Here is a 15,902-nt window from a genome sequence, read left to right as displayed (position 1 = left end):
AGCTATGTAAACATAACTCTCTATACAGTATGTGGTTTTTTAAAAGAAAAAATCACTTGTTTGGTGCTGTAAATGCCATTTCAATAATGAAACCATGTGGAAATTTGCTTCTTCACACATATTTTCCATACCAGAACCAGGAAAAATTCTTTAAGTAAAATACATCTAACACTTTTAACACTGCCGGCCTGATCAATATATTATCCAGTTGTTGTTTCTGTTGTTGTTATCATATTGAAAGGGACATCGGTATTCAGACCAGGAATGTAAAAATCAGGCAGCAAAGTTTCTTAAAGAAAAAGTTTTTTATTTGGATTTTGTCCGACAAAAAGCAAATGTGGGTGCATTTTAGGAAAATGAGAAAATGCCCACCCCTCCTTGGGGCAGTTAACTTATATACCTTTTTTTGCAAAGCACAGTTCAGCCCCTTGGCATCCCTTTAGCCAATGATTGACAATTTCCTATGGTCATTGATGCATATTCATTAAAGCCCAACCAATTAATAAATTGGTGTGTCCTTTCGGTTCCAAGTTGCCTATTCCACTAGGTGGTGCTACTGGCTTATAATCTACTTAACCTCTTTACTAGTTCCAGGAAGTGCCCCTGAACCCCCCGCTTCCAAGAAATGTCCTTGTGGTTTAGCAACTTCACACCTAAGCGTTATATCTGGAGCCTGGCGGTCAGCAAACATCCTGCTACTTGCCTTTGTCAGGGGTCGTTTCTCAGAAATGGCTTAACCTCAACTGGCAAACTTCCTGCAGGGGCAAGCTAGCTGCACCCACAAGCTTGCATGCTTGCTACCTCTGCAAAAGGTGGCAAAGTGACAAACATGAGAAAGAGAAATAGTCTTTTGCTTTCTAAAATGGCTTTGTGCTTTTAGCTTTTAGATGGCTCTATAATATGGCTTCAGAGATTCTTAGCCTGGCTCTCCATTGGTCATCCTGACCTTCACCCCTCCATTCCCCCCTTTCCATCACGAAAATGCTGACCGGTCACGGTTCTCCATTTTCGCTTGATGGACCTATAGGTACAATATCATAGAGAGCCAGGAAATGTACACTCCTGTGGATACACGTGCCTCCCTCTATGACCCTGTCAAGTCTTCAGATATGATGCTGGGGAACCACATAGGTGGTGTTCAGAATCTTAACCTCGCACGCATACCCAGCACTCAGACCTGTTCAGACTCTTGGCCACAGCCGTGGTCATGTTCAGGAAGGTGTTCTCCCTCTACCCGGGGGCCATCTGAGAGGTGAGAACCATCAGGAGGCAGGGTATGATCCACATCCTGATTCGAGGGATGTTCGGTGGCCCTGAACAAAGAACTGTACCACCAACACAGAAATACCACAAAAAGGGTAATACCGCAGGCCAAAGGGATGGTGGCCCACGAAGGCCAGGGCATGGGGCCTCTAACTCCTGGCCCTGCTACGGCGTGAACAGTGTGCACACACGTAGCGTTCCCACTCTACACAGGGAAAAGTGGCCGCCTGGCACTGATACACTGTTAGGCCTCGGGAGCTATAGGGATGGCAATAGACTCTGTAAAGTTCAAAGGCTGGTCCTACTGGGTGGAGGTCACCTACGTGGTCTCTGACCAGGGCCTATGGAGGCTGAAGCCTGGAGTGGTAACCCTTATGCAGCCACAAGAATACCCTACCACATTCAAGGGTATTAGATGTGGAGTTACCAGGCCAGGTATTCTTCTGGGATTATGGGAGGCTCGAGCCACCACGACAACCACAGGTGGGGCTGCAGGATTTACTGGCACTTGTTCAGCAATTTCAATGCGCACCTGGTTCAGGCTCCCTCCCCTGCAATATTTGCATTAAGATAGGCTCCGTTCCATGCAACAGCTGGATTAAGATTAGGACCTGGTCTACCAGATGGGGTTGGTACAGTGCTCTACCCCCTGAGTGACAGTTGGTTACCCCCCCACAACAGCAAGAGCGGTCCAGAACTCGATAGATTTCGACCGTCTCTGCAACTTCCCGTAGGAGCAGTACCCATGTGCGCTGGACAGTGGTGTGGAAGAGAAGCCACAGTGGGGTAGTGGGATGTTTCAATATGGCAACCTCATCAAAGCCCTGTTCCCAATAACCAATGAGCACGCCGTTTCTTACCACTGGCAAGACGAACCAGTCGTAGCAGTAGCAGAGGTCCGCAGGCCAAGAGGGTCGGTATGGCTCGGTGGGGTCAGGGCAATAGGACATAGAGCAAAAAGGGCAGTAGGACATAGAGCAAATCAATACAGAACATAATAGAGAAAAGGGGAAAGTCCTTGTGAAAGTCCTTGTGATGATCAGTCGCAGGATCTCGTTGCCCGTGGCCCCAACGCACTCCCGGTGGCGTCGGACGCAGGGGTGATGATCAGACGCGTGTGATGCACCCAGGGAATCACGTCGGCTACTTTCACCGCAGTTGGGATGGAGAGGAGGACGGTATACGGGCCTCGCCACTTAGGGATGAGGGGGTTGCGCTTCCACGCTGTCACCCGGCTGGAACTGGTGGACCGGCTCAGCGAGACTGCACGGTGTAGGCTCGAGGTAGTACCTGGAAAGGGAAGCAAACACAGACGGGGACAGGAATTGCACTTGTTCCTGAGTGATGTGATCTCCCACCCGCCCCAAACTGGCGGGGATGTCTCGGACGAAAGGGGTGGCCTGCCATACAAAAGTTCAAAGGGTGATAGTCTCATTCTCTTGGTTGGAGCGCTCCGAATCCGAAACAAGGCAATGGGCAGGACATCTATCCAGTGTAGTCCCGACTCCTGGGTCAGCTTGGCCAAGTGGGTCTTCAAGGTGCGATTCATACGCTCAGGTTTTCCCAAACTCTGGGGTCTGTAGGCTGTGTGTAGTCTTCAGTTTATCTGCAGCGCCTTGCACACTTCTTGCACAACTTTATCAATGAAGGCAGGGCCATTGTCACTGCCAATACTTCTGGGGAGGCCAAATCGGGGTATGAGTTCATGTAACAGTTTCTTGGACACTTCACGAGGTATCTCTGTTCTAGTGGGGTATGCCTCTGTCAGGGTGCAGACAAGCACAAGCAGGTATTTGATGCCCCTAGCTGGTGGTAGTTCAGTGAAGTCCACAATCAGGCTTTCCATAGGGGTAAAGCCCACGTGTTGTACACCCGGTGGGGGAAGGTGGCCTTGTCTGGGGGTGTTCTTGGCGCACAGGACACACCCCTGGGATATAGCAGCAACTAGTTGAGAAAGGTTAGTGATATAGAAAAGTCTCCCAAGGTGTGCTCTGGCAGCTGGACCCCCTAGATGAGTGGACTCGTGGTAATTCTTCACAATCACGGTAGCCAGATGTTGGGGCACAAAAACACGGTTTTCTGGTAGACGGAACCATCCCTCCTGGAGTGTTGCTCCTTCCTGGCGTGCCCACTGTTGTTCCTCCGGTGTGTAGCGTGGTTCCACATCGTCTGGAGTGAGTTGTGGGATGAGGGCTGCGTTGAGTGCTGGTGGAGGTTTCAAAACTGCTTCACGAGCTGCGTTGTCTGCCTTCCGGTTGCTCCTAGTGACCATGTCCCGGCCTCTCCCATGGCCTTTGCAGTGCATCACGGCAATCTCTTCGGGACCCATACTGCTTCCAGTAACGTCTCAACTTCTGGACATTAGCCTTGCATCCAGCTGCCAATTGCAGGGCAATGCCTTTTGCTGTTGGACTTCGCCTCAAAACACAAACAACTCTTGGAGACTTTGGCTTTCTTAGAGCTCTTGGAACGGCTTGCCTGCCTTGCACCCCCACTTCTGGGTGCTCTGCTGCCTGAGGAACAACTTGTAACTGCCTTCCTCTTTCCAATTCTCAGCCTCTCTCCAGCCCACAGTCCATCACACAGATTTATTGAAGCGTAGAAACAGCTTCCCAAAACAGCCTCAGCCCCCTCTGGGCTTGGTACTTTTTCTGGGCATCCTCTAGCCCCCTCTGGGCTTTCTGGGCGTCCCACAGCCCCTTCTGGGCTTCCAGCCCCCTCTGGTCTGGCTGCCACTGTGGCCTGACATGCTGTCTTCAGTGCCTGGCACGCGACCCAGGGCTTCCTCCCTTGGAGTATTGGCAACAGCCAAGAATCAAGGCTGGCCCTTAAAATGGCTAGGACCCTTTGGTCTCTCTAGACCATCAGGCACGTCTGTTTCACAAACTTCCACTGCGCCTGCAGACTTCTCAATGGGTTGGGCAAAGCCTGTTTCAGCCTCCTTATATTCCATAAGAATGAGAACCGAATGGGGCACATTCACATGCATCTCCTGGTCAAACATGAACTTGTCTGCTTCTTCCACTAGTGTGGCGGTGGCAGCGACACCCCGCAGACAGGGTGGCCAGCCTTTCGCTGTGGAATCTAATTGTTTGGAGAGGTAGGTGACTGGCCGATTCCAACTCCCTAGCCTCTGAGTTAGGACTCGGGCTGCCACGCCGTTTTGTTCATGCACATATAATTGGAACGGTTTCCCGGGATTTGGCAAACCCAGGGCAGGTGTGGCCATTAGACATTGCTTGATAGTCTCAAAGGCTTCTTGTTGGGCCGGTCCCCACTCAAAGGGGTCTCTTTCTCTTCCTCTGGTACTCTCATTTAGAGGTTTTGCTAAAATACTGAAGCCTTGGATCAGGATTCTGCAAAAGCCTGCTGCTCCACAACTTTAAGCTTGTCTTTTAGGGATATCACAATCTCTGCCTTTTCTTGCAGTGACCTTTTGACAATTTCTAGATGGTCAGTATGTTCAGCAAGTTGTCTGGATAAATTAGCTAAATCTTCATCCCTTTCTTTTTTTGCATTTTGTAAAGTGAGCTGGTTGTATGAATCTTTCACTGATTTCAGCTCATTCACAATTTTCAGCTCATTCACAAAATTTTCTTTTAATTTTAGTAACTTGTTCAATTTCTCCTTTACAGAGATATGTTCATCGACCTGGGATTTAAGATGGTCTGTTTCCTCCTTACATTCTATTTCTGTTTCTTGCAAATTTTTTTTTTTTTTTTAGCTGATTTACTTATTTGTTCTTTAAGCAATTTAATTTGTGAGTCACACTCCATGAGTTTGTTGTTGTAAGTAACATCACAAGTATTGATTGTAGAATGAAGATCTTTAACTGTTTGGCTAGTCTCTTTGTTTTGCCTAACAAATTCTTCATTCTCTTTTGTTTTACTAGCGTTTTCAATTTTTTTTTTTCCCCTCAGCCAGTTCTGATTTTATTGCACTTAACTGTTCAGAAAGTTCTGAAAGCTTTCTGCCTCCACTGTTCACACCTTTGGTTTGTAGATCTTTCAGTAACTGGACTTCCCTTTCAGCCTTAGACAACACTATTTCCCTGTCTTGCATTTCATCCTCTTTGCACTTGATCTGACATTTCAGAATATTAATCTGCTCAGAATACACATTTGTATTTGAAATAATAGCAGAAATTTCTTTGTCTTTCTCAGCTAAAACCTCTCTGAGGTTGTCAAATTTTCTTCCATACCTCTGGAGGTCTTGAATTAGTTGAGACCTCTCTTCTAAATGACTTGTGTTTAATCTATTAAGTCCTTCATTTGTCTGTTCAAGATCCTGTTACATTAATTCTATAACAGCATCCTGTTTCATGGTCTTTTCTCGAAAGTGGGTATTTATTTATTTTTTCCTCTGTTAATGCAGTAATAACTGCTTACTGTTCTGTACACTCTTCTCCATAAACACTGCACTTCTTCTGGACATCTTCCCTCTCCAAAACCTGACATGAGGGAGTGACTTTGCAATGTTCAGTCCTGCATTTCTTCAACCGGGGGGGGGGGGGTTCTCTATTACCACATTCAGCCAGTAGTCTATATAGGGAATCTGGTCAGAATGTCCCCCCTGGTCTTTGTTGATTTTGGTCCTTCCTTGAAGTTGTTTAACATGCATTGAAGGGGGATTACTGGACCTTTCAAGCCTTTCAAGCCTCCCCCTCCCATTTTCAGTATGGCCCTGTACAGCGTCCCCACACCAAACACTCACACATTCACTTCGCAAGGAGTACTTATTGCTACGACCCCAGGGAATGCCCCGGGCTAACACACATACATGCACAAACTGCCTCTCTCGCCAGACGTTGTACCATACGCTAACCACCCTGTGCCCCCCTTTCTCTCCTTCCTAATACCAAAGCGTGGGTGGTTGTCAGGACTCAACCCTTCTACTTAATGCCACTATCCACGCTGGAGATGTGATCAGGATCTCCCTTCTCCTTAATTAAAAGGAGGATTTCCTATCCCCTCAGGGCTTGTTGCCATGTACTCACCCCAGCCGGCTGTTCTCTGCCCTGTCCTCCCAACCTCGGCTCTTCAAATCCGTTGTCCTCTGTCCCAGGATACAGCAAGAGGGTCAAGTTGCCTTCTGTCCCCCTCCGAAGAAAAGGTTCGGTGTGCACTTGGAAGCCAGGAGGTCTGTTGGCCCTCCGCCGTCTCTGCCCAGAGGACAAGGGAGCTGCCTCCTGGTCTCTGAGGACACTTAAAGTCCTTCTGATCCGAGTCACGGCACCAGAAATGAAAGGGACATCGGTATTCAGACCAGGAATGTAAAAATCAGGCAGCAAAGTTTCTTAAAGAAAAAGTTTTTTATTTGGATTTTGTCCGACAAAAAGCAAATGTGGGTGCATTTTAGGAAAATGAGAAAATGCCCACCCCTCCTTGGGGCAGTTAACTTATATACCTTTTTTTGCAAAGCACAGTTCAGCCCCTTGGCATCCCTTTAGCCAATGATTGACAATTTCCTATGGTCATTGATGCATATTCATTAAAGCCCAACCAATTAATAAATTGGTGTGTCCTTTCGGTTCCAAGTTGCCTATTCCACTAGGTGGTGCTACTGGCTTATAATCTACTTAACCTCTTTACTAGTTCCAGGAAGTGCCCCTGAACCCCCCACTTCCAAGAAATGTCCTTGTGGTTTAGCAACTTCACACCTAAGCGTTATATCTGGAGCCTGGCGGTCAGCAAACATCCTGCTACTTGCCTTTGTCAGGGGTCGTTTCTCAGAAATGGCTTAACCTCAACTGGCAAACTTCCTGCAGGGGCAAGCTAGCTGCACCCACAAGCTTGCATGCTTGCTACCTCTGCAAAAGGTGGCAAAGTGACAAACATGAGAAAGAGAAATAGTCTTTTGCTTTCTAAAATGGCTTTGTGCTTTTAGCTTTTAGATGGCTCTATAATATGGCTTCAGAGATTCTTAGCCTGGCTCTCCATTGGTCATCCTGACCTTCACCCCTCCAATATTATATTTGGTGGTAACTCCCACCTACTCCGAGAGAGATTATTTTACTTTCTTCTTTACCAGTGTTTGAATAGGTTTTGATGGGTTCAGTATTTTAAATTGTTAAAAAGTGTTCCCCTCACTGTATTAACATGTTTTGTCCGATTTCTTATGCTGGCCTGTAGAGTAGTTCAGACTGCTGATTTATTTATATTGAAAAAAAATATAAACCACTTAATTTAAAAGCAACACCTCTAAAGTAGTGTATACAAAACAATTTAAAACAATTATTAATAATACACAGTGTATTTCACATACACTTAAGATCTGTAAACTTTAGCCTATGTAAACATAACTCTCTATACAGTATGTGGTTTTTTAAAAGAAAAAAATACAGCGACAATTCAGCTGTTTGTGGATAGCAAACATGTAGTTTCTACTCTGCATGAAGGGGCAGGAGAGATCCTTATAATAGCTAGTTTGTTTAGATTTCTCACACTTTTTTTGTCAACCTGAAAAGTCAGTAAAAATAAGTTAATAATACACAATAAAATCAGCAAATGTTGAAAACAAGTATACATAACCAAATTATGTGTCAGTATAGGCTTGTTGGAGCGGAGGAAAAGCTTTTTAGGTGGGGTCTAAAACAGTACAGCTTAACGTAAAAGGCAGAAAATTCCACAGCATAGGTGCTGCCAGACTGAAAGCTTGACTCCTAAGAGATATGGAACAAACGTTATATGGCACAAGCGAAAGTGCAATTTCCATGATTGAAGCAGTTGCATAGGCACATAAGCTCCAATTTTGTTTTAGTTTTGCAATTGTGAAGATATGCTTTTAGTTGTATTTTATGGGTAATCTCCAATATTAATTGTACTCAGACTATTGAAATCAGTGAACATGACCATTAATTTCAGGGGGTGCAGTCTGAGTATGCCTAACAATGACTTGGGAGGGATAGGCCTGAAAGGCAGAGAAATCCTAGGAGCTAATAGAAAAATAAAAAAGTAGGTGAGACTCCACTGCCTAGGCACGTATGTTTTAAGTTTCTAGTTTAAAACAAAATGAAATACCTGCCTGATAATGTTGTCACTCAGAAACAATAATACTGCTTGAGTATTCAATCTAATTGTCAACAGAGATAAAAAGATTCGGTAAGGGCTACTAGGTTAAAATACACAATTAATTTCAAGCTTTCCTCCACAAAGCTGAAGGCTAATGGCACCCTCCTCTCACCTCCAAATGAAATCTGAGATAAACAGATCTAGGGACGTAATAAAAGGATCAAATGTTATGAGGCCTGTGATAAAATGGCGAGACTTGGCAGCGCTGCCTGCTAGCATTTCCCAGAGGATTTTGTTCAACTATTTTATAGCTTTTTCTCCAGGTCAAACTCATTGCATTAAAATACTGTAAATATTTACAGTGCATCATATGAATTTCATGAAGCAATGTGCTCAAGCCTGGATACTTTCATGTAGCTATTGTGCAACATAAGCCAACATTTCGCTGAAGTGTAATATTGTTTTTAAAAGCATCAGTGGTCTTTTAACCTAAGTGCAAACATCTAAAATTAGGGGTCAGCAAAAATACTACTCAGATAGAACCAGTGTAAAATGTCCATATACACCATCCAGTTCAAAACCTTCTTATCTGAGGGTTTGGTAAACAGATAACCAGCTTCGAGCCTTAACTTGGTAGAAGTGCTATGCACCACATCCTTATACTCTAAATTCAGAGGAACCTCTAGGCCTGAGGCTGAATGTGGCAAGTCTTGATATGATCTACCAAGACCACACACCCTCCACAACCACACCCTGCTCCTATGCCACACCTCTCACCAGCTCCTTGAGTGTTTTCAGCAGGCTGCAGAGTAGAAAGGGACGTGTAAGCATGTACAGAAACCAGCCTACTGCACAAAAGTAACATCTACGCTAATTACAGAACAGGATTTAGGTCTGATGAGGCCCTAAACTGCTGAAGGTAATGGGGCTGTTTATATGTCCAGCTGTCCTTTGTCAACAACAAATTGTTGCTGTTTTTTGTGTTGAATATATGCTATGTGGTCATTTATGGACCTAACAGGTATCTAAAGCCATTTGCACATGCAGAATGTAGGCACCCTATATATATAGAAATGAGCAAACCAGTGATATTTTAGGAAGCAGGCTATCAGGCCCATTACTTACATCATAAGAGCCTACACAACACCAAACAATGTTACTGTGTGTAGGTGCTATTTCATTTGTTTTTTACCTTATATTTTGGAAAGGTACATCCAGGTTTTTTCCCCTTTAAATTTTTTTGGGGCCCCCAAGAGAGTGGAGACCTAAACTATAGCTTGTTTAGCTTATACCTAAATCCGGCACTGGCTAATTCTTCCACCACTCTTGCCTCTGGCCCCACCCAGCACTGGCCTGTGTCTCACAGAAATTTACCCAAACAGGACTGAGGCCTTCATTGCATTGTGTGTGAAAGACAGATTTTCTGTCTTTCTGTTGGTAGAGTAGCTGCTGTACACTGTGCATGCTCAGCCCAGGAGGCGAGGTAAAAACACACAACCAGACAATGTTTTTATGTTGTATCAAAATGGCATAGGCACTCCTATGTTCCCTGGAAATTCTGCTAAGAGGCTAAGGGGACTGTGCCGATGCTGGCACCCCACTCCCGGCATGCATGGAGGGAGCTTGTCTGTCATCTTCCCATGCCCCACTAAGCAAGAGACACAGACCACCAGGCAATGTGCACAGCCAAGGGAACTCTGTGGTGCTGTCTGCTAGAGCCGGCAGGAAGAACCATGTTCAGGGGTTGCTTTGTTCAAATCCACACAGGAGACAAAACAGTTTACAGTGGTACCTCGGGTTAAGTACTTAATTCGTTCCGGAGGTCTGTTAACCTGAAACTGTTCTTAACCTGAAGCACTACTTTAGCTAATGGGGCCTCCTGCTGCTGACGCGCCGCCGGAGCACGATTTCTATTCTCATCCTGAAGCAAAGTTCTTAACCTGAGGTAATATTTCTGGGTTAGCGGAGTCTGTACCCTGAAGTGTATGTAACCTGAAGTGTATGTAACCTGAGGTACCACTGTACTTCCGTTCTCAGGGAAGGAAGGCATAAAGCCAGGCAACGGCAGCAACAAGCAAGGGAACTCTCTGTGGTACAATCTGTAAAGTGGGCACAAATATAAAAAGGAAGTCCTCAGAGGGATCTCCCCATTGTTCATTGTGAAGGGAATAATTTGGTAGAGTTGCACAGACAAATTCACACATTGGTCAAAAATCCAAAGAGAAAATTCCTCACAAATCCTCACTTCCTGATATTGGTTGCGGCCTAGGTGAAGTGGGAGTCTTGATCCTCTGCCCACACCTGCCACCTCTGCTGCATACCCTCCTTCATTCCTCCAATGAAAATAGGGACACCCTATTCAATAATAATAATAATAATAATAATAATAATAATAATAATAATAATAATGTTACTTATACCTTGGCCATCTGACTGGGTTGCATCTTCCTGAAGCGTGATGCATGTAGCGTCATACATGTGCATCGGTGGCCCCCCAATGCTGGCTGCAACTCGGCACCTCTGAGATCTGCCAACAACTGTTTCCTGTTTAGCCTATTCACTGGCATATATTTGCCACCAGAACAGTGCCACTGGCAGAGTGTTTCACCAACATATTTTTGTGTGGGGTGGTGGGGTATTCAACCAGCTTAGCAGAGGTTCTGCCAAATCCTAAAGCCCGTTCGAGGGATCTCAAGTGTAGGAATATGCCCTAAGTTTCTAGTCCTTTTGATGTAAGAAGTCATTCCAATAAAAATGCATATCTAGGACAACCACTTTTTAAGACAGGATGGGCCAAACTATAGCTTTGTTAGCTGGGCATTTAATGCCCACCCCCCGCTGCTCTACAGAGTGTAAGCAAAACCAGACTAGTGTGTTAAGGACAAGTTATTGAAGTACTTAGCCAGTTGAACAAGTTTAATTATCCCCCTACCCTCATAAATTGAAAGCAGCATCGTTTAAAAAATCAAAGCAAAATAAAGCAATTCTGTTAAAAATGAAAAATTTGACATAGCAACAGCTTATTTACTATGTATTTTTAATGACTGAAAAGACAGATAATAAGCAAGATATGATTTAATGGCCACATTTAGCCCACCCGAACCCCTCCCTATAAAACTACTCTGTTCCAAAGCTTGATAAATCAAGGTCTGCTGTGTTACCCAGCAGACAAGCCAAGGCTTTGGTCAAAAATGTAAAAAGGTGTTAATTAGCCATCAGAGGAAGCCCATACAGTCTCATAAATGTAATAGAAGAAGCCTATTAAACCAATAAACAAATTAATTGAAAATGTTACATCAGGGCTACAGGGTTCATACAAAGTACACCCAGCTTCATATTAAGATCCACTAAAAAAGAAATTCTATAGCAGGCATGTTCTCTATTTGTTTCTGTTTTACTCATAGAAAAAATAATAATTTCCCCTTACAAGAACCTTCTGTCTCGCCCCCTCCCCTGCTTTCCCTAATTTAAAGTTATGATATACTTGGGTAAAACAAAGGAGCAAAATTAAATAAAACCCTTATGATTCCTCCTCACTCAGGGCGGTTAACCCTCTCTAATTAAAATCAATGGGATTGAAATCTCCCATTGAAACCAAAATGTCTTAAAAGTATTTAACTGTTGATAGATGGTAAGCCAGGTTTCATAGAAGACAAGAAAACATAAAGTGGAAAGGAACACCAAGGAATGCATTCACATTCAAATTACCTCTGTCCACCAATTTAATAAAATGTGATCGTAAGCCTTTAAACCAATTACGTGTAAATGCATTTACATGCTGCCAAAACATCAGTATGGGTATCTTTTTTGAGATACTGAAGGCAGTGAGAGCATTTAGAATTTAATAAACAAAACATTACCAGCCATTACTGTGATCAGGTTCTCAGTTTGAGAATGCTTTTGGACTGACAGGATCGTGGTCACAGCTTAGGGACGATTTTAAATCTAGTTCTGTGGATGAGTACTTAGGTGCCATCATGCATGGCTCAAAACTCTTTTAACCAGTGCTTTTTTTCTTAAAAAATATTTAGGGGTACTCATATTTTGACTCAAGATTCAAATTGGGAAAAATAAATACAGTAAATGGACATCAGGGTTAGCAACGGAACTAAAGATTCACCGTGCTAGAGAAGATTCTCTCTTTTTGCTTGCATTGATCTGGTTGATTATGCCAATGCCTCATAACAAAGCAGATGTTTCAGATAAGCTTCCCTTTACTTATTTCATTTTTGCAATTATAACCGCTCTTCCTCTCAAAAAAACACCAGTTAGATTCACAAAATGTTTAGGGGTATGCGTACCCCTGTATCCCCCCAGGAAAAAGCACTGATTTTAACCAGCTTTGGTGCCTATATGAGCAGTGGCTACTCCTGGAAGAATGGGATCTGGATACAATTCCATGCCCTTATGCCTTATGTGGTGTTGCCTCCAGAAACTGCTTGGAAATTTCATTTAGTTCAGAATAGCAGGTAGCAGCTTTGCTGTTGAATAGAGACTGGATATTGCCACCATTTAAAGCTTTAACTTTTTTTTAAGAGTGCATGTTTCATTATTGTTGATACTGGGTTGGATCCAGACTGGCCTTTCCTTTGGAGCTAACACCCACTGGAGGTTCCCACTTGGGGAAGGAGGAGGAAAGGCTTTTAAATTTTTTAGCCAATTCCCCTGGCACCACAGCTCTCACACTTTTGGAGGGTCCCCAAAAATATTATTAGAAGATATAGCGGAAGAAGGAATCAGTGAAAATCATCTCTCTACCCATGAGCTGGCAGGAGTGTCCCAGGAGCAGAGTTCTGCTCACAGGAATTCTGGATCCAGCCCATTTTGTGTGTGTGTGTGTGTGTGTGTGTGTGTGTGTGTGATATCTGCCTTGGAAATCATGGTTGAGAGGCATGAAATAAATATTTTCAATAAATGCACGGTAGAAAGCAGTAGCTTTCATTTTTTCTCAAGCACTATCAAAACAGACTCAAAGTAGCTTTGAAACATTAACAAATGTGTGCTTAATTCTTATCCCCCTGATTAAAATTTGCTTTCACTGATTAAAATTGCATTACCCCGCTCCAGGGTTAGCAACTACAGGCTTATCAATGGACCCACTGATTCTGTTGAGAAGCCCTTCAGAAGTTTTGCTTAGAGGAAATGTACCTAATAAAGATGGTGTGCTTTTTTTTCAATTTCAGAAGAAAGTATCTTCTTCTTTTCACATTTATACTCCGCTGTTACTTCAGGGACCTCAAGGTGGCATGCACCGTTCTCACCCTTCCCTGCTGTATCCGCACTGCAACCCTGAGAGGTAGGTTGGGCTGAGAGATACTTAAAACATAATAACTAAGTCTTAGAGCTTATTATGACAGAGATTCATCTCTTTAATTTGTTCCCCCCAAGTAGCAGCTACAGATGTGAATGGTTCAGATTCAGATCAGGCACATGGTGGGCTGGGCAAATGATTTACCTCCCTGTTTTTCCAGTGGCAAACTGTATGCACAAACCCCAGCTGCCTATGTTGGGAAATCCAAACCAGTTAAGGATTCTAGTGGCCAGTTGATTGTTCAGTGGTCCCAGTAAAACTAATATATTTCAGTATTTGATTAATTGATGTTAATGTAAGCAAAAGGCAAGGGCATCTGACATGCTCCTGCCCAAATCAAGCATGTTAAGTCCTCTTGATATCAATGTGACAGATTCGGGCTGCAATGCACCCTTTCTTGTAAGAAGATCCTTCTGAATTAAATGGGACTTGCATAGAATTGCAATGATAAGCATGTGTTTTAGCATTACAAGTGAAATCAATTAAAGTTAAAAGCACTTAACTTTAGCTACATTGTGCCTGCCACATTTTAAAGTTGCTTGTGCACTTCCGAAGCTTGTGTGTATGGTTTCTACCCCCACCCCTGCTCCTGGAGACGGGTGCTGAACATAAAGGCCACAGTCTAGATGAATCAGCCATCTATGAATTTCTGCTAGAACAAGGGATTTTATTTTTTATTTTTTTAAAAACACAGACCAAACAGAAGAATCTGAACTATTCTTTTCTGAGCTATTATTCCCACCTATATTCACCTCCCATAGGCACTTTTGAAAACATCCTCCTTGGATAATGTAGATAAAAGAGGTGATGCCCTCTGCCTTTTTGAACTTTCCTGGCACCATTGATACTCGGGGAAAAGAGGGAAGAGCTTACTGCTCTATGATCTAATTAGAAGCACAAGTTAGCTTCATGGCGAGTTGTATTTACTGCAAACCATTGAACTGCCCCAATATACACAGGAGGCCTCACCAGCCCTCACATCAAATTCAGAATAGAGGAGGGAGATCACAGCCAGTTTTGCTTCCTGACTCATAGGCTGTGTCTCATGAGCTGCATCAGTCAGAAGTGCAACTGAGAATGCGACAGTTCATTGGCAGGAGAGCTGGGCAAATTCATGGGTTTAATTGCCATTCAGTCTTCTGGAAACCAAGTTAATATTGCCCTACATTGGGGAAAATGAAGGGAAAGGCTCCACTATTTTTCTGTTGCAATTGCTTGAGTAGACACAATGGTGTGAGGAAACTGGATCCTTGCTATAACAGGGCTCGTTCCGAAGCTTGTGGAATGTTTTTGGTGCAAATTGAAGGCAGCGATGGGATTGCAAATGGAGGGATTAATTGTCATTTTCCAGCATGGTGAGTTTGAGAACTCATTTCAGGCACCCTTGAAAGGAGACACACCATAGATGCGTTTGTGATTATGATTCAACCACTGAATAAAACAATATATAATTTCAGAGCTTTGCAAGATGCTGCGGAAATGAAGCACCACAAATATATTTGTCTGTTACCTGCTACAGCACCAGGGGGGCAATAGAGAAAAAGGACAGTAGACCTCAGAGCCATTTTGCAAATGTAGGACATTTCCCAAAGTTCCCTGGAAAGACAGATTGATCATTAAACCACTCTGTAAATTTCCGCAACAGGAAGAGAATAGGGGTCTCCTAACAACTCTCAGCACTCTTAACAAACTACAGTTCCCATGATTCTTTGTATTCAACTACAAAGTTGAACTATTGCAAGGATTTGCACTAGCGCAAAAGTATTGCCCTGCTCTCCTCCCCTCATGCACACCCTGTGTCATCCCCAAATCTGCCCTAGAGAGTTGGGCGGGGGGAACCCAGAATAGATTTAGGGGGTGAGTTGGAAGAAGCAGCGATCATTCCATTATGCTCTGCGTAGCACTACCCTAACTGTTAAAGTGGTATAATAGTGCTCTAACAGTACAGTGGCCCTATGCTGTCTGTAGAAAAAGATGGATTGTGCATAGCCCTCCCAATCACTCTGTTAGCTGAAGTGGTCTTATCAATATAGTCATCATCCTTTTAATGTTTATTATTCATGCTGAGTTTTGCTGAGAAAGCTTAGGAGAAGCGCATTGTGATTATAATCCAAAACTGCAATCAGTTTGATACAAAGGCCCTCTATGTCAGCAGAGAAAGAAATCACATATCAAAATCAGGCATCAGCTTTGCCTCTTATCTGCTGCTAGCAAGGCGATCATTTGGGGACAGGTAGCTACTATCTGCTGCCAGTACATCTTTATATGCACTGCTCACATTCCATTGCATCATGTCAGATTTGATAGGATATAATGCA

The 15,902-nt window shown here is 43.7% G+C and overlaps 2 protein-coding genes across 19 annotated transcripts in view; one reads left to right on the top strand and one right to left on the bottom strand.

Annotated features, from left to right (window-relative positions):
- OSBPL1A (oxysterol binding protein like 1A) overlaps window positions 1–10,826 on the bottom strand; it is a 165,159-nt gene extending 154,333 nt beyond the window's left edge. The window contains exon 1 of one of the 2 annotated variants that reach the window (XM_083517684.1): window positions 10,694–10,826. In XM_083517684.1, coding sequence (XP_083373810.1) covers window positions 10,694–10,757 — 64 coding nt within the window. In that variant the 5' untranslated portion in view covers window positions 10,758–10,826. The remainder of the gene's footprint in view (window positions 1–10,693) is intronic. The other variant, XM_083517686.1, reaches the window with a different exon arrangement.
- LOC310713520 (uncharacterized protein) overlaps window positions 8,834–15,902 on the top strand; it is a 145,593-nt gene continuing 138,524 nt past the window's right edge. For 4 of the 17 annotated variants that reach the window (XR_014529290.1, XR_014529293.1, XR_014529294.1 and 1 more), the window contains exons 1-2: window positions 8,843–9,192; window positions 13,457–13,569. The gene's annotated coding sequence lies outside the window, so the exon portion shown is untranslated. Of the gene's footprint in view, window positions 9,193–9,634; window positions 9,757–9,828; window positions 10,219–10,319; window positions 10,366–13,456; window positions 13,570–15,902 lie in introns of those variants that run through there. The other 13 variants (XR_014529288.1, XR_014529289.1, XR_014529291.1 and 10 more) reach the window with 10 other exon arrangements.

The sequence above is a fragment of the Podarcis liolepis genome (genome assembly GCF_965112155.1).
Source record: "Podarcis liolepis genome assembly, chromosome: 8".
Classification (NCBI taxonomy): domain Eukaryota; kingdom Metazoa; phylum Chordata; class Lepidosauria; order Squamata; family Lacertidae; genus Podarcis; species Podarcis liolepis.
This window is presented reverse-complemented; position numbering and strand designations above follow the sequence as displayed.